The sequence below is a fragment of the Trichophyton benhamiae genome (assembly GCF_000151125.1).
Source record: "Trichophyton benhamiae CBS 112371 chromosome Unknown contix01456_5.r1.exp, whole genome shotgun sequence".
Classification (NCBI taxonomy): Eukaryota; Fungi; Ascomycota; class Eurotiomycetes; order Onygenales; family Arthrodermataceae; genus Trichophyton; species Trichophyton benhamiae.
The window spans coordinates 205,651-224,860 of NW_003315080.1; the positions used below are offsets into that span (position 1 = coordinate 205,651).

The 19,210-nt window shown below is 48.5% G+C and overlaps 9 protein-coding genes across 9 annotated transcripts; 7 read left to right on the forward strand and 2 right to left on the reverse strand.

Moving 5' to 3' along the window:
* Positions 1–20: 20 nt before the first annotated feature.
* ARB_03064 (uncharacterized protein) lies at positions 21–2,630 on the forward strand (the record flags this gene model as incomplete). The annotated part of the gene is made up of 3 exons (XM_003010317.1): positions 21–48; positions 116–346; positions 412–2,630. The coding sequence occupies 3 exons, from the start codon at positions 21–23 to the stop codon at positions 2,628–2,630; spliced, it is 2,478 nt and encodes an 825-aa protein (XP_003010363.1).
* A 1,541-nt stretch (positions 2,631–4,171) lies between these two features.
* ARB_03065 (MFS transporter of unknown specificity) lies at positions 4,172–6,105 on the forward strand (the record flags this gene model as incomplete). Its single annotated transcript, XM_003010318.1, has 3 exons — positions 4,172–4,522; positions 4,589–5,406; positions 5,466–6,105. The coding sequence occupies 3 exons, from the start codon at positions 4,172–4,174 to the stop codon at positions 6,103–6,105; spliced, it is 1,809 nt and encodes a 602-aa protein (XP_003010364.1).
* Positions 6,106–8,175: 2,070 nt separating this feature from the next.
* Positions 8,176–8,589, forward strand: ARB_03066 (integral membrane protein, putative; the record flags this gene model as incomplete). Its single annotated transcript, XM_003010319.1, has 1 exon — positions 8,176–8,589. One exon carries the CDS (start codon positions 8,176–8,178, stop codon positions 8,587–8,589), a length of 414 nt encoding a protein of 137 aa, XP_003010365.1.
* A 739-nt stretch (positions 8,590–9,328) lies between these two features.
* Positions 9,329–11,548, reverse strand: ARB_03067 (uncharacterized protein; the record flags this gene model as incomplete). Its single annotated transcript, XM_003010320.1, has 4 exons — positions 9,329–9,710; positions 9,777–10,341; positions 10,395–10,568; positions 10,624–11,548. The coding sequence occupies 4 exons, from the start codon at positions 11,546–11,548 to the stop codon at positions 9,329–9,331; spliced, it is 2,046 nt and encodes a 681-aa protein (XP_003010366.1).
* A 266-nt stretch (positions 11,549–11,814) lies between these two features.
* Positions 11,815–12,309, forward strand: ARB_03068 (uncharacterized protein; the record flags this gene model as incomplete). Its single annotated transcript, XM_003010321.1, has 1 exon — positions 11,815–12,309. The coding sequence occupies one exon, from the start codon at positions 11,815–11,817 to the stop codon at positions 12,307–12,309; it is 495 nt and encodes a 164-aa protein (XP_003010367.1).
* A 1,126-nt stretch (positions 12,310–13,435) lies between these two features.
* On the forward strand, positions 13,436–13,801 carry ARB_03069 (uncharacterized protein; the record flags this gene model as incomplete). The annotated part of the gene is made up of 2 exons (XM_003010322.1): positions 13,436–13,558; positions 13,622–13,801. The coding sequence occupies 2 exons, from the start codon at positions 13,436–13,438 to the stop codon at positions 13,799–13,801; spliced, it is 303 nt and encodes a 100-aa protein (XP_003010368.1).
* Positions 13,802–13,916: 115 nt separating this feature from the next.
* ARB_03070 (uncharacterized protein) lies at positions 13,917–15,420 on the reverse strand (the record flags this gene model as incomplete). The annotated part of the gene is made up of 3 exons (XM_003010323.1): positions 13,917–14,066; positions 14,147–14,391; positions 14,412–15,420. 3 exons carry the CDS (start codon positions 15,418–15,420, stop codon positions 13,917–13,919), a joined length of 1,404 nt encoding a protein of 467 aa, XP_003010369.1.
* Positions 15,421–16,127: 707 nt separating this feature from the next.
* Positions 16,128–16,811, forward strand: ARB_03071 (uncharacterized protein; the record flags this gene model as incomplete). Its single annotated transcript, XM_003010324.1, has 1 exon — positions 16,128–16,811. One exon carries the CDS (start codon positions 16,128–16,130, stop codon positions 16,809–16,811), a length of 684 nt encoding a protein of 227 aa, XP_003010370.1.
* Positions 16,812–17,026: 215 nt separating this feature from the next.
* Positions 17,027–18,940, forward strand: ARB_03072 (uncharacterized protein; the record flags this gene model as incomplete). Its single annotated transcript, XM_003010325.1, has 1 exon — positions 17,027–18,940. The coding sequence occupies one exon, from the start codon at positions 17,027–17,029 to the stop codon at positions 18,938–18,940; it is 1,914 nt and encodes a 637-aa protein (XP_003010371.1).
* Positions 18,941–19,210: the final 270 nt, after the last annotated feature.

Here is a 19,210-nt window from a genome sequence, read left to right on the forward strand (position 1 = left end):
TGGTGTAAGAAACAGAAGTCATGGCTACGGTTCTGGCTCAGAGTCCAGGTAAGCAACTGGTTGTCCCTCTCAGAGTTATACAAGCCAGCTTAACTTGGTTCTGTTTCTTCTATAGGCTCATCATCGATCTTCCGAGAAGCCGTTAACTCTGGCAACGAGGGAAAAGAAAAGCCTCGACTGAAGGTATATGAGGATTTGGAACCTGGAAAAGGCGATCTTTCACTTTCCTCCGCGGCCAAGATGAAGCCTAGGAAGTACGATATTGAAACGTTGCTGAGCATCGGAAAAAACATGGGTAAAACGGATTTTCCAAAGCGCCTGAACTTGAGCAGCTTTTATGGCAGTGGTAAGTGAAAGGACCTTCTCTCGACCCAGTAGGCTGGTAGGCATCCTAACGTTGGTGTTTTATAGGTCGGAAATCACTGGGTTCTGGGTCTTATGTATTGCGGGAAAAACCAGTCAACCATACCCGGACATCAACTGATATGTCCATGGACTCGGACGCAAGCTATCACACAACGCAGTCATCGTATTTCCAATTTCCATGTCGCCAGCCGAAAAACGCGCCGGAGGGAAATATAGCTCAAACAAATGAAGGGTTCGCTCGTTTCTTAAAGGAACATGCTTCACCAAAACATCACAGAGTCACTGCAGGTGGTCGCATAGTTCCAATGACATTGCGTGCAAGTCCAACACCTGAGTTTAAGCCTGCAGTTAAGGGTGCAGAACCAGCATGCAATCAGAATCTGTGCCAGAATCCCGGAGTCTCTCATTCCCCTATGTCCGGCAAGGGAGACGAGTCAAAGGAGGATACTGGAACTATGAGACGACACCGTACTCGAACCATGGCTGAACACACTACCAGATCAGAGCAGGGAAGACGACGGGATTCGGCAATGAGCCAAGCAAGCAAGGGGAATACAACAAAAACCACCCCTCGATATCAGACACCCGTGATAAGTGCGCCTGTGACTAGCAACCCCACGACTCCAGGCCAGATAGGTGGAATAAATTTCATTCCGAATTTAGTAAATGTGGGAATGGACGGATTATCGATGCAACAGGGACAGACAGACCAAGGTGCATTCCCATTCCCCAGCCTTCAAACATACTATTCTCCAGCTGGCATCGCCCAGACAGTGCCAGACCAAGCCCATGGAGCTGCTCAAGCTCAGTTTATCGGTCCCGCCTGCAATATTATACCATATCCAACACCACCAGGATTGGGAATGATAAACCTGGCACAGATGTATCAGCTACCAGGAGCCTTCAACTCTTTCAACGGGTATATGGCGCCGGGTCTAAATGCAGCACAGACAGTTTCTCAGCCCAATGATTCTCGTGGTTTAAGCAACATGCTGGATAATGCCATCCTGGAATTTGAAACAATATCTGCACAGCTGTCGAACCTGGACCGCTACATGGCTGTGCACACATGGGATATTGATCCTTCTAGTAAGAAGATCCTCGTTATTCAGCGAATGGAACTGGTTACCAAGCTTGACGCAGCTAGGGTTCTCAAGGAGAACATTGAGGCGATGTTGCGGTCCAGCAACGATTCTGCAATGCCAGTAAAGGCGCACCAAAAATGCTCAAATCCGGGTTCCCACGATTTTATCACAGCTCCACCGTGTACGCCGGTTATGACACCCCAAGGAGGATACTACAATCCTGGATTAACCAATACTGGAGGGAGCTCGTTCAGCATGAGTGATGTCCATGGGTTCATGTCTCCTGTCCAGGCAACAGAGTCTCCTTACATGTCACCAGAGTCATACTGTGATAATGGATTTTTGGCCAATATGCCGGCATCTAGTGCCACCTCAAACAACTGGACAGTACCAGGGGTAAATAACATGGGTATCCCGGAAAGACTCGCAGATGATGACGACGAGGAAGATATGAGAATAATCACCTCAGCAACTGGGCAGAAGATTGGAGAGCCAACTCGCAATGCCTGCGCACCACCTGAGCTGAGTGTGATTTACCAGAAAATTGAGCAGGCTGCGAAGCGCAACGAGCCCCTGGGGCCTCTTTTCCAGGAACTAGCCAAGGTTACAGCACATATAACTCGCTTAGGCACGAACAGAGGCCGCAACCCCGAGACATTTGGTTCAGGTAGGATCGGAGTACCACGGGGACGACCAAGCGCTCGACTGGAGATCGTAGATCCCAAGGCACGACAGGCTGCTGCTCCACAAACTCCCAAGCCAGATCAAACGCCTGCCGCTACCACGGGGTCATCAAAGGAGCCAGCGCAGTTCAAAAAGCTGAGCAAGCTGCAACAGAGTCCACTCTCGTTCTCGCCTTGCAAACAGCACTGTCGAAAACACGACTCAAAAAAAGTGGAGACTCTGACAATGGAGCAAAAGGTCAACGCCCATGGATATTTACCGCCATTCGATGGCGGCGGGGATGCCCCCGGACGAGCCAGTCAGACGGAGCCCAACAAGATCGAGGCTGCAAAGCCAGCAGCACCCAGCACCGAAAATACATGGATGGACTTGCTCCGCACCAGACCAAATGCTAATCCGATGGACGTGCGTCGATTCTTCAAATTGCTCCGTGACGAAGACTCTGCTGCCCTTGATAAGTATCGAAAAGAGGGTGACCGAAGAGCATTTGGCTAGAGGGATTGTTTCATGTCTCTCCATGGTTCACCAATCTGTTATTTACCGCATGTCTCCTTTTTTTTTTTCCTTATTCCCTTTGCTTGCTTGATCCATTGCTTTGCCTTATAAAGTTGAGAACAATTCCTAGTTTATGACACTGACGACGTGATGAACAACGGCCCCCCTTGCCAAACCGATGGCTCCAGGCCTCGAAGTTGCATATCTCTTATCCCGCCTTTCTTCTGTTTATCATTTCTTCTTTCCCCTTTCCCCAGCTATGACTTTCTCTGGTTTTTAATGTATGCATTGATAGTTCGCGAAGCCGAAGCAGCGAAGACAGAAGCAGATTCATGCTACCAACATAGTATAACTAATGGGTAGTCGAGCGGAATAACAGAGCCACCATGATTCTACCAACCATAGCCATGGAATGTAGTACGTAGGAACCCCTGTGAACCCCCTCATCCGGCGCCTCCGTAGATCTACTCTGCCCTCGCCCGTCCCGCATCGCATCCTGATCCTGGCTTCTCTCCATCATCCCTGGCGCGCTTTTTCTCAGTGTTGGAGGTTGAGATTAAGGTAAGATTATGTAATCAGAGACGGAAGAACGAAGAGCCGCAGCCAAGACACGCCACGTGAGTTCCAAATCGAGAAAGGCGAACCGCATCTCGAGCTTTTCGCCTCCTTCTCGTCGTTTTGATAGACGAAAAAGCGACGGCAGAGACGAGTCGCAGCGCCCATCAAAGGCACATCAAACGCAGCAGGCCGACTGGTGCTCTGTAGCTGGGCACTGCTGTGCATGGACAGGCTGTCTGGGGGAGCAGAAGATGGTTGCAACTCCGGAACATACTGGAGCAGGCGTCTACTCTGGCCACTTGCGTCACCCCAAGGTACTACGCTGGCTATGGGTGTTTGTTCTCAGGCCTTCCGCAAGGCCGATGTCAACTCTGTTTTATTTTTACTTCTTCCCGCCTCTCCCCACTGTCAGGCGGAGATGACTTGATGTCGGCTCACTTACCGGCCACGTTTCGTATTTTTGATACGTCCCTGGGGCGGTTTACGTTCTCCGTCTAGCCGCCTCCTGGAGAGCCTTTAAGACGGGGCCTGTTCGCCGCACAGGCCTGGGGGGGCCCTTTCCGCGTTTCTTAGCTTTCCTCCTCTCTTAAGCGATGATTAAGAGGATTTCTTCTGCACGCTATTTTTTGCCCAGGAGTAAAAAGCCGGAGAAGGCAGGCTATTTATATATTGCGTTCTCTATTTCTTTCTAGCCTGGACGTCTCCTGCCAGGCCCTATATCCGTGTATACTTACCCCTTTGGGCCGTAGCTGCAACAGTCTCTGGGCTCGTTGGCTTCGGCAAAGGGTCTCAGACGCCTTGCTATAACTGCCCGGATATTGTCTGTTTGTTCTGTTCCAGGCATGACTTGAGAAAGACGGGGAACTTTTACTTTTTTCGCATGGACTCATACAAGTCATCTTCTTTTTGGCGTTCTCTGTGCTGTTTGTCTATAGTTACGGCTCTACTGGACAAATAGTATAGATTACTCTGCTGGAGCTCCGATGGGTTTCGTCTCAGGTGGCAGACGCTGGCGGCTCTGGCAGAAGCCGGGCTTGGATGTACAATCCAACGAGACCCAGACCAGTACGAGCCAGCAACAACAGCCACACCCACATACGAACGAAGAGACAGAACATGGACAGCGGACTCGTTCGCGTTCTACGTCCCTTCGCCGGATATCATCGACATACACGCATCAAGTTCCTATAGCTACTGTCGAATATGATGCTGAAGGTGCAATTGATCCGGATACGGATATAGAACGGCTAGGCAGACTACGGCCGCCAGTATTTAAAAACTGGGCTTCCGAGGCTGCCTTTTGCTTTTCTATTGTAATGTCCCAAGTGTTGACGGTACGGCCATGTCATATCCCATCCTTGACCAATAATCATGCACTACTGGACTAACAACATACGAAGGAATATTTCATTTCTGGGTTTAACGTCATAATACCCAGGCTGGTGGATGAGTTTGATATCCCAGATGCCTCTGCTGTCTGGCCGGCCAGTGCCTTCCCGCTTGTTGTGTCCTCCACCCTCCTTATCTCTGGCCGTTTGGCAGATATGGTGGGTGGCTATTATATGTACGTCGGAGGCATGGGATGGCTGTGCATTTGGTCGGTCATCGCCAGCTTTTCCAATAACCGCATCATGCTCATATTATGCCGAGCACTGCAAGGCCTTGGCCCTGCTGCCTATCTGCCGTCCGGAATGATGCTCTTATCAATCGTGTACCGTCCCGGACCGCGAAAGAACCTAGTTTTTAGTCTCTACGGAACCTGTGCCGTGTTTGGATTCTTCATCGGTATCTTCTGTTCAGGACTGGCCGCTCAATATCTCGCATGGCAGTGGTATTTCCGCATCGGCGCCATTCTCGCAGCGATCACTACTGTCAGCTCATTTTTCTTCATACCCTCAGATGCGGCCGAGAAACGCAAGCAGGGAGTCAAAATGGACTACCTGGGCTCGACCCTTATTGTGGTCGGCCTCACCCTCTTTGTCTTTGCGATCACAGACAGCGCACATGCATCTCAAGGATGGAAGACACCCTATGTCTACGTCTCCTTCATACTTGGCTGTTTATTCTTGGCTGGGGCTTTCTATGTGGAGGGATGGGTCGCAGAGTGGCCCTTGCTACCGTTCGATTTGTTTGATGCGCCCTATATGAAGGCAATGGTACTGGCACTGCTCTTCTTTTACGGGTGTTTGGGAGTATTCTTACTCTATGGGACTCTATAGTAAGTGCTCTCCATGTAACTATGATATAGTTTCCATGTCTGACTAACAATCTTCCTAGCATGGTGCACATCATGGGCGCTACATCATTACAAGTCGTTGCCTGGTGTACTCCGATGGTAGTAGGTGGCTTTGCTTTCCCAATGATGGTCGGAATATGTCTACACCTGGTCTCTGGAACTGTTCTACTTATTATCTCCGGAATAGGCTGGATAATGGCCGGCCTCCTGTTCGCAATAATGCCTGATGGTGCAAGCTACTGGGCTTACGCTTTCCCGGCAATGATTGGGGCCACACTAGGCATCGATGTCACATTTAACATTACCAACATCTTCATCACCACGAGCCAACCAAAGCATCGCCAAGGTCTAGCCGGTGCTCTGATAAACTCCGTCTTATTCCTGAGTATCGCGGTTCTACTTGGCTTCGCCGATGTTGCCCAGGTGGCCACGCTGGACCAAGGCAGGAAGCACAGTTACCGTGTTGTATTCTGGTTCAATACTGCATGTGCAAGCGTTGCACTGCTGATTATTGTTCTTTTTGTCAGAGTCAATCCTGCAGCAAGCGATCTGACGGTCGACGAAAAGAAGAGACAGCACGAGTTAAGCCAGAGACCGCTAAATGATCCAGAAACCCGCGCTCGAGGTGCAGGAGGGAATATATCTACCACATCTGAACCCGAAAATCCATCTCCGTCATAATAGAAAGGGAGGGAATTGGCTATCCTTTTCTTGCCTAACTGAAATATACCCTAATTCAAAGTTCTACTTATTCAAGAATCTTTGGAACATCTACCTTTCGAGTTGCTTCCAAGCAGCCATTGGCTCAACGTCCAAGTCCAAGTAGTGCCCTCTGATTTCCTTCCCGAAATGCTTGCTTGGATAGTAAAACATGGACGCTTTTGGTGTTGTGATTTCTACTATATGAAACCTTGTGCTCGCCATGCCAATTCGCAAATCTCCGCCAGGTCATCTTTGCTCAGAACGATATCTCGCTCGTTGGGCCCCCGTTTAGCTCTGCCAAAGAACTTTTCCAAGGGTATCGTCAAGCAATTGCCGACCCTCGTCACTCCAAGCTCATGGGTCACGATCACTGTCTCCATGAATGACCCAATTGGGTTGTAATGTCGCGTCCGAGGGCGGAACGGTGGCATATAGTGCTCCCATCGTTTGACTGTGATTCTTGGTGTCTGACGATCAAGTTTGACCGTAATCACAGCCTCGGTCCGTGATCCTTCTGCCTCAAGCCATCCTTGTGCGTGAATGATAATAATGTCAGGATTAGTCATCCTCTTGTGTCTGTAGAACTCGCAGGTGGCTCATGTTCCGTTGTGGACATGGGGCATTAGGCCTTTTTGTCTCATGGTCCTGTGGTCTATGTTCCGACATAATGTGCTTTCAGTCCTGACAGTGTGAAGTGAGGGATTCGCCATGGTTTCAATAACGACAATTGTCTCTTGTATGTTTGCAGTGAAACATCGACCTATGTTGAACTCAAAACCATGTAGATAGGAAGGAGACCTCGATGTTACTATTAGGAACGGGCTCTGGGAGTCATCCCTATAACACCTCTTAGCCTGAGCTTCTATAACACGTTCGAGCGTTTTCATATTGGTATATGTGATCCGGGGTGTTCCATTGGGAAGCTCAATCAATATTCTTGAAGAAGCAGCACGTTCGCGTTACCTGAGGGAGCCACCTTTTGTATGACGATAGAACGAATATTAGGTGTTATGAACAGGATATATTGTAATATGGTGGGAGACAGGCCATAGATTTCCGGTACTTTGGCCATGACGTCAAGCCAGAGAAAACTCCTTTCGATCCTTGGAAACCTTCTGATGCTTGCCTAGGTTGATCTAGTGTCTAGTGTTGTTTGTATAGCCTTCGAGGTTGGTATAAATCTGGGTTCTTTGGATATCAACCGTTTTGTTCTCCACAAAAGTGTTCTCCAGGCTGGCTAGCTAACTAACTAGTTATTCTTTCACGCTAACGAACTATTCACGTCATAATCTCCAAGCGTGAAGTCATGGGGTCTAAAGGTTGATGGTACTTTTGTTTTCATATTCAGGACTCTGGGGGCTGCGAGGTCTTCAAATATTATACCAAGGGGGATGTTGGAGTGGAGGACCGGGCGATCAATGGTTGGTATTGTAGGAAAGAAGAAAAGGCCCGATTTTGAGCCTCAATATATTGCGGAGCTGTAGTTAATTAACTGGGTATCCAACGTGCTTCCCAGAGATTAAGGGCCATCCTTGAGGTAGAGTGGCCCTAATATTAGACAGCATCATGGCCCTGCATGGTATCCATGTAGGTAAAAGCTACAAGTCGATGGCGATGCACCAGCACCACTGACCGTCTGGTTTCCAATGGCCGTAAGCAAATTGTTCGAGACATGGATGGACGGAAACCCCGGCGCCCGACTTTGCCGCCGCTAACTAGTTAAATATATCCAGGGATCTTGCTGCCAACTAGTGAGCTCTGGAGGAAGATTGCGCACGAAGGATCCGGTAGCTTGCTGTTGCTGCCTGGCTGCTGGCGACCTATAAAGAGCTGTAACTGTCTCGGAGAAAGAACAATCACAAATCATCTTCTCACGAGCTGGTTATTTCTTTTCGACTTTCTTTCCTTCGATTTTTCATAACTATTAGTTAGCTGTTAAGCATTGGGTCAGTTAGCTAGGTAATTCACCATGTCGAGCCCACCGGCGGCCAGTATGAGACTGTGAACTAACTTACCAGCAGACCAAATTACCAACGAGACATTGATACCATGGCCATCTCCAACTCATTACCGGTCTTGGTCGTTGCCAATCTCTTCGCGGCCATGTGCGTTGGGTTCGGTATCAACGCGATCCTGCGCCCCGAACACGGCGTGTCGTTCTTCGAGCTTGCTCCACCCACCGTCGACGGTCCAGAGAAGATCCTTTTCAACAGCCTGATGGCCGTTTACGGAGCGAGAGATGTGTTTATGGGCGTGGCCATTTGGGCCGCCACTCTCACCGGGGAGCGAAAGGCGCTGGGTTGGATCTTGCTTGGTGTGAGCGCCGTAGCGTTTGCGGACGGTGCTATTTGTGCAGTGAACGGTGCTGGAGAGTGGAATCATTGGGGATATGCGCCGGTTGTCATGGTCGTGGGCCTGTTGACCCTGGGCGTTCTGGACGGCAGCAAAGCGAAGACAGCTTGATTACAAGGCGCTGCTGGATATTTTGTCTAGGTTGATGTCGGGGGACAACTGCTGTTGATCTAGATGAACGGGTGTTTTATATTTCAAATAATAATTGACGATTTACATCCGCCCTGCCACCCTGCATCTGGGGTATGCCTATGCTATATATAACAACACAACGCAAGTAACTCGACCAGGAGAGAGCGATAAAAAAAGAAAAAAAAAAATCCGAGAGTAGTGATGAGAGGAAAAGAAAAGAGACACCAGCTGATGAAAGGAAGAAACAAAATGATGATAACACTCAATGCAATATAAAGACGCCGGCGCGCTGCACCCTTCAATACCAGAGATGTCACGTACAACGCACATGAGCTAGAGCAATTAAGCAAATGTAAGAAAGAGAAAAAAGGGATAAGAATGGAAGAGCCAAGCTGACATTTTTTTAGGGGTTTAGACATGCATCTCATCAGTGATGAACAAGTAGTAAATATCTGTGGTTAGCGCTGGGCCAAAACACTAAAGGGGCTATCAGACAGAGAGTGTGTATTTGCAAAAACACACAAGGGAAAGAATATACCCGCATGGGCCGATGCGGCGCGGAACAAAATAAGGCCCCTAACACCTTTGTATAAAACGCAATTCGAAATGATTCATAGCATGTATGGGAACTGGTGGCCACGGCTGGCCGGATGGGGCCTGGTGATTGGTATGACGGTCGAGAAAAGGACGGGGACACATAAGCAGGGATGCTGCCGTGTCAACTCTTATGGACATTACTATCATCAACCAGATGGTTTTCATGATAGTCGCCGTCATGGTGGAGAGTAACACTGTTGAAGTCTTCGAAGGGATCGGCGACTTCTCCCGACGGTGTGGCTAGCCCAGAGTCCATTGGTACGCCGGTCAAGTTGCTGGAGCCGCCGATATCAACACTGGCGCTTTCTTTGACGTTTCTGAAGTTGACTGTGTCGATTGCTCTGCCTTGATGTGGTATCATGGGAGGCTTCATGTGTCTGATCAAGGCCCATTGAGTGGGTCTGAAGAAAGGATGAGTTTTGACATCGGAAGCACCAGCGCGGGCGCCAAGCCGACGGCACTCGTCCTTGATAAGAAGCTTGCGTATAAGTCCTTTACAGAGACTGCAAAGTGGAGTTAGAAAATTGTGAAAGGGGGGTAAAAGTAATAGTATATATAGAATCACTTACTTGGAAAGCTGTTGTGCGTTAGCATGCTCAGGGAAGGGAACTTCGTCTCTTAGGATGTTTGCAAATGTTGCATTTCGGTTCTTGCCCTTGAACGGGGTTGTACCGTACAGCATCTCATAGATAAGGATGCCTAGTGTCCACCAGTCTACAGCGCTGGTATGACCGTTTCCTTTGATGACTTCGGGAGCAATGTATTCTTCAGTTCCAACAAAGGAGTTTGTCCTGAAATCGGCAATACATGACTTGGTATCAATTGTTGGTAGCGAGCTGGCGGAAGTTCCGTTGCGGCCAATGATCATAGTCGGCGCACCCCCTGGGCCGGATTGTTTTGAGAGATCAAAATCTGACAACATGATATGCCCAGACTGATGGAGAAGGATATCTGGATACATGTTAGCGAGGAATTCTTGAATAAAAGGGGAAGAGACGGCCTTCGTACTCTCTGGCTTAAGGTCACGGTAGATAAAGCCCATAAGATGAAGATACTCGAGAGCAGCAGTCACTTCCGCAGCGTAAAACCGAGCATCATCTTCGGAGATGCATTTTCCAGGCCGTGTTTGAAGGGCTATTGGCTCAGTTAGTCGGGTTCCAGCTCAAGGATGGGAGGCCAAGCCGTACCTCTGAAGAATTCACCACCGCTGCAATATTCCATACAGAGGTAGAGATGTTCCTCCGACTGGAAAGAATGATAAAGAGTGACTATAAACGGGTGATTACTTGTAGCAAGAATCTCCTGCTCAGCAAGCGCACGTTTTATCTTGTTCCTCTTGATCATCTCCTTTTTACTCAACACTACAGCAGGCGTTAGTAAGACGTGCGAAATATACACGGGAAGATTGGTACATACCCTTCATGGCGTACAATCTTTGGGACTTCTTCTCCCTCACCAAATATACCTTGCCAACGTCTCCCTTGCCGATCAATTTGATCTTATCGAAGCTTCCCGGGCCAACTTCTACATTGCGCACTTTTATTGAATTTGAACTATAGGTGCGTCTGTACCCAGCATTACTCCGTATTTGACCAGGTGCTGGAATAGGGCCGAGGGTGTCTGCGTCAGGGACGGTGAGATTTTGTGATGGTGGCTGCTCAACGAAGCCTAGTTTCGCAGTATCTCCCGCCTGTTCGACCAAGGGCTCCTTACCCAGCTCGGCCGTCCGGGGACGTTCATCTGACTTCCCGGTTGCAAACAAGCCCTGCGCATTGGGTGCGGAGGCAACTCTCCTGAGTTTCCTTGCAAGCTCCTCTTTGTTGGCTGCAGTTGGCTGCTCTACACCAGGAGCTCCGTCTATATGTATGCCGGGAGTATCTGGGGGGGTTGAGGGAACACTGTCATCATTTCTATGTCTCAAGGCCGGATATCCCTGATGCGCAAAGTATGGGTTTGCATGTGCAGTTGGCGAGACGCCATCGTCGTCCAGCGGGTTTCCCTCACTGGCAACGGTGGTTGACCGGTTCCGGCCAATGTGAGGGAGGAATCTGGACTGAAACTTGGACTCTTGCTTGGGTACAGCAAGGTTGGAGTTCTTGTTCTGCTGGGAGTTCTGCCCTGAACCCCCCTGGCTGTTCGAGTTGGTGGTCGACGACGAGCTGTTTATTCGAAAGAAATTCCGCAGTTTCGTCGGGAAATGCGAGGAATCGTTCGCGGGCTTCTCATGTTTCTCGTTCTTTTCGTGCTTTTCCTGCTTCTTTCCGGTCAACGATATGCCGGGGAAATTCCGTTTCTCTGAATTCGGGTTCGCAGGGGCGGACGAGTTGAATAACTGCGTCATAGCGACGGCTCTTCTTGCTTCCGACGTGGTAGCGAATCCTGCGGAAGAGAACAGCTAGCGATTGGGGCCAGCAGGAGCGCTTATGAATGCCTGTCCGTCTCTTGAACCGCGATCACCGGCCAGTCGAAAGAAGAGCGTTGTATGATGCAAAGCGGACGAGCCTGGAGTCGGGAATGTCGACAATTGGCCAGGAGTGCAAGTGTCCTCTACTTTTCTTTTTCCGTCCGGTCAACGGAGAGCGAGGGCGGTCGCAGCGAGGAGCTAGGATGGACGAAGGGAGGCCGGGTAAAGAGCGGTGCTGGGGCAGCGACTCGGCACCATTGGCGTGGCCGCTGGTGAAACAAGCGGGCCACGGACTGGGAGGCGCAAGGATAGACGACTGGTCACCCGTCAGCAGCAAACGAGGGTGCCGGCCGGGGGTAGCGAGAGCGCGAAACAGGAGACACTTGGTGCAGCAGAGGTTGGATGCCGGCAAGCAAGCAAGCAAGCAAGCAAGCAAGCAAACGTCGACGGACGAAATTGCAGCAGGCGCTTCTTTTTTGGCGAGGACGAGGCTGGCTGGGCTGCTTGGTCCAGTGACGCGGCTGCTTACTCATAACACTATCTGGACGTCGATGAAGAAGAAGAAGACGACGACGACGACGAAGAAGAAGAAGAAGAAGAAGAAGAAGAAGACGAAGACGAAGACGAAGACGAAGAACGACACGACATCACAAGGCAGCAAAGAGAGGGTGATATGTTGGTTGGTTGATAGCAGTTGACACAGGCAGCGGCAGGGGATGATCACATTAACTAGTGTACTAATGGTTAAGCTATCAACCATGGATACAGGTACCAGCTCCGACCCATAGCCTACATTTGCTAACCGGACTTCCTGCTGGACGGCTGCCCGTGGGCTCTATGTTCGACTGTATATGCATCTGGAGTGGCCTGCGTTCATGCTTATCACGAGTATGTGCAACTGGATGGCGGAATCCGGGTTTACAACGGACGGATCATCCGTCAGGCGCAGGGAACAGTCACAAGTTAAGCCCGCCATGATGCTCACCTGGTACGAAGTAGTTATTGAAAGTTAGCATGAGGTATTCTTCCCGCCCAGGCTCCTTACGATCAAGCATAACCACGCCCAAAAAAGCAGAACTTCCAGTAGGCCACTATTCTACCTATTTCGAGGGGGCTATTTCATAATCTGCATCCTATGCATGGCATTAATGTGTTGGCCGTAGTCCAGATGGCCAGAAGTCTGGCTGCGGGAGCTCATAGTCAGGTATAAGCTGGGTATCCTGAAGTCAAGTGCAGCATATATGAGTTGCAATATTGAGAACTTCCACCCGGTAATCCCGAATATTCAACCTCCCTTAAGCTGAGAGTGGTATTTGATATGCTTATGCCGACTTAAGCCAGTCCTATAAATATTCGGAAGGACAACATCAACTGTAATTCCCTCTTTGAAAGAGATTGGTTATCTCAATGTTTTCTCCGGGGAAACTAGAGACCGGGACTTTCTGGAATGGGAGGTTGCTAGTTGTTTTCATCGAAGGCTTCGTTTTCCATTCGAAACTTGTGCAAAGACATCATCAATGCCTAGGTATGCTCTGCTGTCGGACAATTTGGCACACGAGTTGAAAATCCGGCACAGCAAAGGGCAGCGCTTAAGTAGTTAAATGTCGGAGCGTATTAGTGTTAGTTGATGTTTGAGGAGCATGGAATTTCTTTAACCAAGGTGAAGCATTGCAGGTGGTAGTTATAGGTGAATAGTGACTTTGGGGCTAGGTAACCAGTTAGCTAGTTAACTAGTTAGTGCAGTCACCAATTCGAAACTCCCACTTTTCAGCCGAGCCGCAACTTGAAGACAAAACAATTACCTCAACCGCCGGCAACTGCAAGATGGACTACGATACGCCTGAATCTGGCTTCTCTAACCCTCTCGTACGCGATAACCCGCTTCTCACTCCGCTAGAGCAGGAGGTGCTGGACGAATACACGAAGCTGCTTGAGAATATGAACAAGGTACGCGTGCTTCTGGTAAAGTCTTTGAAGGGCTGCTTTTGGCTGACACCAGCGTGTGTATAGCTCTCTACTTCATTGAACGATCTCGCGGTCCAGCCTTCATCTGATACTCTCGATGCTCTGCGGTCATTGGAAAGGAAGACCGCTACCGTTTATACCTTGCTGAAGGCGAGCGTGTACAGCATAGTTCTCCAACAGCAGATCTACAACGGCGGGGACGAGGGGCAGCCTGGAGACAACTAAGAGTTTCATAATACAGTGGTATAGTCTGGGATGGTATAGGATGCACCTAGGTTGCTGCTATATAGGGGCATAAAAGAAGAAAGATTGGTGCATTGGCAAAGGAACGGACGGTGCTTTAGACTGTCCTGATGGGAGCTCGGAGCTTTTGGAGTTTGGAGTTTGACAGGGAAGGTATGTCTGCTACATGGCAAAGGTTGAAAAAAAATACATATATCAACATGAAATTGAACATGATACTCTTAAGATTATATAAATACACTCCATCCTATCCTGTAGTAATACATCAGGTATATCAGACCAAATGGTGACTCCTTACACCTTTCCGGCGTAGTAAACCTTCCTTACATCGACAAGCTTCTTTCCTAGGGCCCGAGCAACCTCTTCCGGGTCCTTTTGGCTCATCAGCGCCTTATATGCAGCCTTTGCGGTGTTCATAGGGTTTCTGGAACGAGAAACACGGGCAGCCAGATCCTTGATTCCGGCAAGACGGCACATTTCCCAAATCCGCTGGGAGCAGCGAAGGCCAAATCCTGATGTTGAAATTGTTGTTAGCAAAGAGACAGAAAAGAGAAGAATGAGAAATATAGTAACTGATCTATTAGGTACGTACCTGGTGGTCGGTTCATCAGGATCAATTCTGTTCCCGCAACTTTTCCCTTGACATCTCCGAATATTGTTCGCCTCTCGTATCTTGGGACTGGTTGCATACTGCGAATTGCTCGGTATTCTGCTTGCTCTCTGGCGGCGGGTGCTTCCTCGGATTTTCCTTCCCCAATTCCAAGCAGACCATTCTTGTTACCTGCAACAACAAGAACGTAGGCCTTTTGAATCTTGCCTAGACGAGTCTGATTGACAACTCGATGACTGACGAGAACCTTAGTCTGTATTTGCTTAAGAGCATTTGCGCTCAATCCGGTTACAGCCATCAATTTCTTTTGCGAATCCGTCAGTTCAGACGTGGATGCGAAATTTTTCTCCTTCTCGAATAGGGGGGGAGGCTCATGACGACCAATGTTAGAGAAGTTCTCGCCCGGTTCAAACACGTCTGGCACGGCAGCGCTATGAGGGTCGAGTTCAGCTTCTGCTTTTCCGGTGGTCAATCGCACATTTTCGAAGAACTTTTGTAAGCTTAACGCTGAAGGTTCATCGGGCATATCCTTAATGAAATTGGCAACATCATCCACCAATTCATCGTGGGTTTTCAAGCGGGAGTTGGGGTCGTGGTTGGTGATCGGAGAACGGATGTGGTGGTCGACAACAGGCTCGATGGTGGAAAAGTCATCCACATATTTGAGTGCCCACGGGTCATCTCTCAGATTGAACTGCTCATCCACATCTTTATCAGGAATAGCTTTCTCTCCGGCCTCAATTGCTTTGATTTGTTCTGGTGAGTAGACATTCTTCATGTGAGCCTTTTCAGCTTCGGTATAGGGTCTCGACTTTTCGGGCGTATGCTGTTTTAGCCAGCCCTCGACGTCTGAGGCTTTAATATTCTCATGCTTCGGTTTCCGAGGAGTACACGGTACAGGAGTCGAGTGGAATTGTCGTCGGGGGTAGCGAATGAGATTTGGCTTGGAAAATGTACAGAAAAGGCACCTTGCCGGTCGTGTGACGCTCATTGTGGCGGATTGAGCTTCTAGAGCCAGTCACGGCATCGAGGCCGTTCGTCAATTCAATGAAAAATGCGGCCCGGCCGTAGAATTGGAGGCCGTTCGTCCCTTCAATCGCGTGGTCAATTCAATTGAATGCAAAGACTGAAAGAATTTCTTCTGAAGCTCAAATAAGATTTATTACCTAATACCGGAATATTATTCCCCCTGATTAGTAATCCAGGACTGCGCGCTTATGTAATTTACGGGCTCAGGCGCGAATGGAAGCTAAAAGGCAGCAGCGAGGCTTTTAACGACGGTTGCAGATCCTTCTACCTACCGCTCAGTCTATACCTATATGCATCTGCCGGGACAGTAGTTGTATCTTGCAACATAAGAATGCGATATGGCTATTCAGAGGAAGCAGTGTTTATCCACTAGAAATCTTGCCAGGCAGCGACATTGTTGTTCCATTGTTTTCAATATATGCAATCTACTGCAAAGCCCAACAAGGATTAAGTGAAGCTAGGTTGCCTCGCTCAGCTGATATGAGTGCGGCGTATTCACGCTGTGCCGCAAGGCAACCGAATTCCGGTACTGATATATATAGTCTACCCTTCGTTCAGTGAAGACAGAAGAATCCATTTCTTTCTTGCTCCCTATCTCTACACTTCACGGTCTTCGGCAATATTCCGACTAAACCTCATACGAGCAACGCACAAAATACCCAAGTCAACATGTCGTCTAAAACACATGGAATATCTGCGAATATCTATGGACGGGGTGATCGCTCCCTCGGCGATAGACCGTGCCACGTCGGCCTTGCTGTGTACGAAATTGGCTCCAACATCTGTGAAATGCATCATATCCGTTGCCCTCAGGATGACCAGTACATCTACGACCCTCGAACCCAACCCCTCGAGGATTCAGTGTTGCGTGGCCGATGTGAATTAACCCAGCTATCAAGTCCCGAGAAGCAGGAGGTTAGCCAGATTCTCGAGAAATTCGGCCTTGACTCTACCAATATCCCAGAAGTGGGTGTGGGCAATTGTCAGGACTGGCTTGCAGGAGCAGTGAAGGAACTCGAGCGCCATGGTATTCTCCCAGACGGAGAGGGAAATTATTGGAGAAATATGATCAACTTGACATCCGACCAAATGAAGAAACGCTGTGAAGGTGATGGGAAACGGTGGATTGATGGACCAGGACAGATCCCGTTCAGTGGGGTCCCGGATGCTAGATATTCGGATCGTGAAGAGAGAAACGTCGGGAAGCTGACTCATGGTTCTATAATAGAGGGGAAATTGGAATCTCTCTTTGCCTCTAAATCCGGTTCTGGTTCTTCGGCTTATGGAGATAATGATCCTCAACGGCTCTATGTCTCTAGCCCCTTTTTCAGCCAGACAAAGCGCGAGGACTGAATTTTTACATTTAGATACTTCGAATGTTAATAATAACCCTTTATGGTTATATATGCACTGGTTTTAGCTATATGTTTCCATTTTACCCAAACCCGAAGGCGAAAATGATGGCTAGAACTAGGGACATGCCTTTAGTTGCGAGTAGAAAGGAGCGCTGTTAATTTTAGGCTCTGAAATAGAGTCCTTACCTAATAACAAGAAAAGAAAATCACGTGATGGTTACTAATCTCGACATTTTGGTTGGCAAAGAAAGTTTGAAAGTGAAGTTGATCAAAGTCAAAGTAAAATCCGTGAGCTTTTTGCGCAAGACAATTCTTCAACAGCATTGCTTTAATTTCCATTCCAGGGGGATGTTTTTGAGGCCGCTAAATGTGCGGATTACCTCGTTTTCGAGATTTAGAGCGCTACGAACCCCTGCAACCCAATTGACTACCCCTTCCGTTCATCAATACTCAACAGTTCCACGTGCCATAAAGATAGTTGGAGGGTTCGATATGCCTGGACAGGGCAAGGCGCAGCAGCATAAGGGGAGAGGAAGAGAACCACAGAGAAAGAAACCAAAAAAGGAGAAGTCGAAAGCCGAAGGAGGTGCGGATGAAGTAGTAGAATTGGACGTGAAGAACCTCCTAGAGAACAACAAGCGGAAATCAGAAGAAAATGGCGAAAAGCACACAGATGCTGAAACAAGCGTATCTGTTGTTCACGAAGGGAAAAAGGATTCCCCATTCCCAGAAACAGAAGTAACTGTTTCTGAGTTGTCATCAACCGGAGAAGGTCTTGCGTTATCGCCAAACGGTGACCATGTTTACATCGTACCATTTGCGCTTCCCGGAGAGACAGCCCGGGTCAGAATATACAAAACGATCAAACCCAAGTCATATAGCTTGACAGATCTGGTGGAGGTTTTAAAACCGTCCGAACAGCGTGATGACTCCCTTATAAAATGCCAATATTTCGGCAAATGCTCCGGATGCCAGTTACAGATGATACCGTACCAGGACCAATTGCAACATAAGAAGCGGATAATAGAGAAGGCATATGCTAATTTCTCTGGGCTATTACCGGAACTTATACCTGCTATTGGAGATACGATGGGCTCCCCCATGCAATATGGATACAGAACCAAGTTAACTCCGCATTTCACCCAGCCTGCTCGCAACCGGAGGCAAGAGCATAGTAGTGATGCTCCGGAGATCCCCCCTATTGGATTCATGATGAAGGGACGCCGTAAGGTTATGGATATTGAGGACTGTCCTCTTGGAACGGACATTGTTAGGAGCGGTTTGAAAAATGAGAGAAAGAGGGTCGCGGAAAACTTACAGCAATACCCCTACGGTGGTACACTGTTGGTTAGGGAAAGTACGAAAAGGGTGGAGAGGAATAAGGAGAATGAAGCTCTGCCTTCGACTGATAAAGTGATACGGACGACATTTCCAGAGTATGTTGAGGAGAAGACATATATCACGGATCAAAATGGTATATCTGTTGAATATGTGGAGGATTATCAATTCCACAATATTGCCGGGACATTTTTCCAGAACAATAATTCCATTCTACCATCGTTTACGGGCTATGTTCGAGATAACGCCTTGCATCCTGAACCTAAACCAGATGCTACTCCAGCAGAGTCGGCCGCAGCAGCCAAATCCAACCCCAAACTAAAATACCTACTAGACGCATATTGTGGCTCTGGGTTATTCACCATCGTCCTGTCGGGTACCTTTCGCTCATCTCTGGGAATTGATGTCGCCGCGTCCAGTATAAAATGCGCACGCGAAAACGCCAAACTGAGCAACGTTCCCAACACGGGTTTTGCAGCTGCAGATGCTGCAGCGTTATTCAAAGATGTTCCATATCCGGCTGACCAGACATTACTTGTCATCGATCCCCCACGAAAGGGATGTGATACCAATTTCTTGAACCAGTTACTTGCATATGGCCCGACGAGAGTATTATACGTTAGCTGCAATGTTCATACTCAAGCTCGGGATGTTGGTGTTCTAGTTGAAGGAAAGAATGGAGTCCGATACGATATTGAGAGTATCCGTGGATTTGATTTCTTCCCGCAAACAAGCCATGTTGAGAGCGTGGCTGTTTTAACCAAGGCTATAGAAACTAAGGCAGAGTAAGGCTTTGTATGATCATGTATCATATGAGGCTGCAATATGGGCATCAAGTGTTGATAGACATGCATTTGTACTATAGGAAAATTTTAGTGATACCCTACCATGTTCTAGGTCTGTATACTACTGCAAAGCATATGACTGGGCATTTAAATAGGAATTTATAGAACTCCGCCATGTTTTGGATTTCCCCTGTTTAGAATATTTATTTACAAGAGGAAAGGAACGTGTCTCGTAAACGGATACATTGAAGATCTAGAGAAGTATACTCACCAC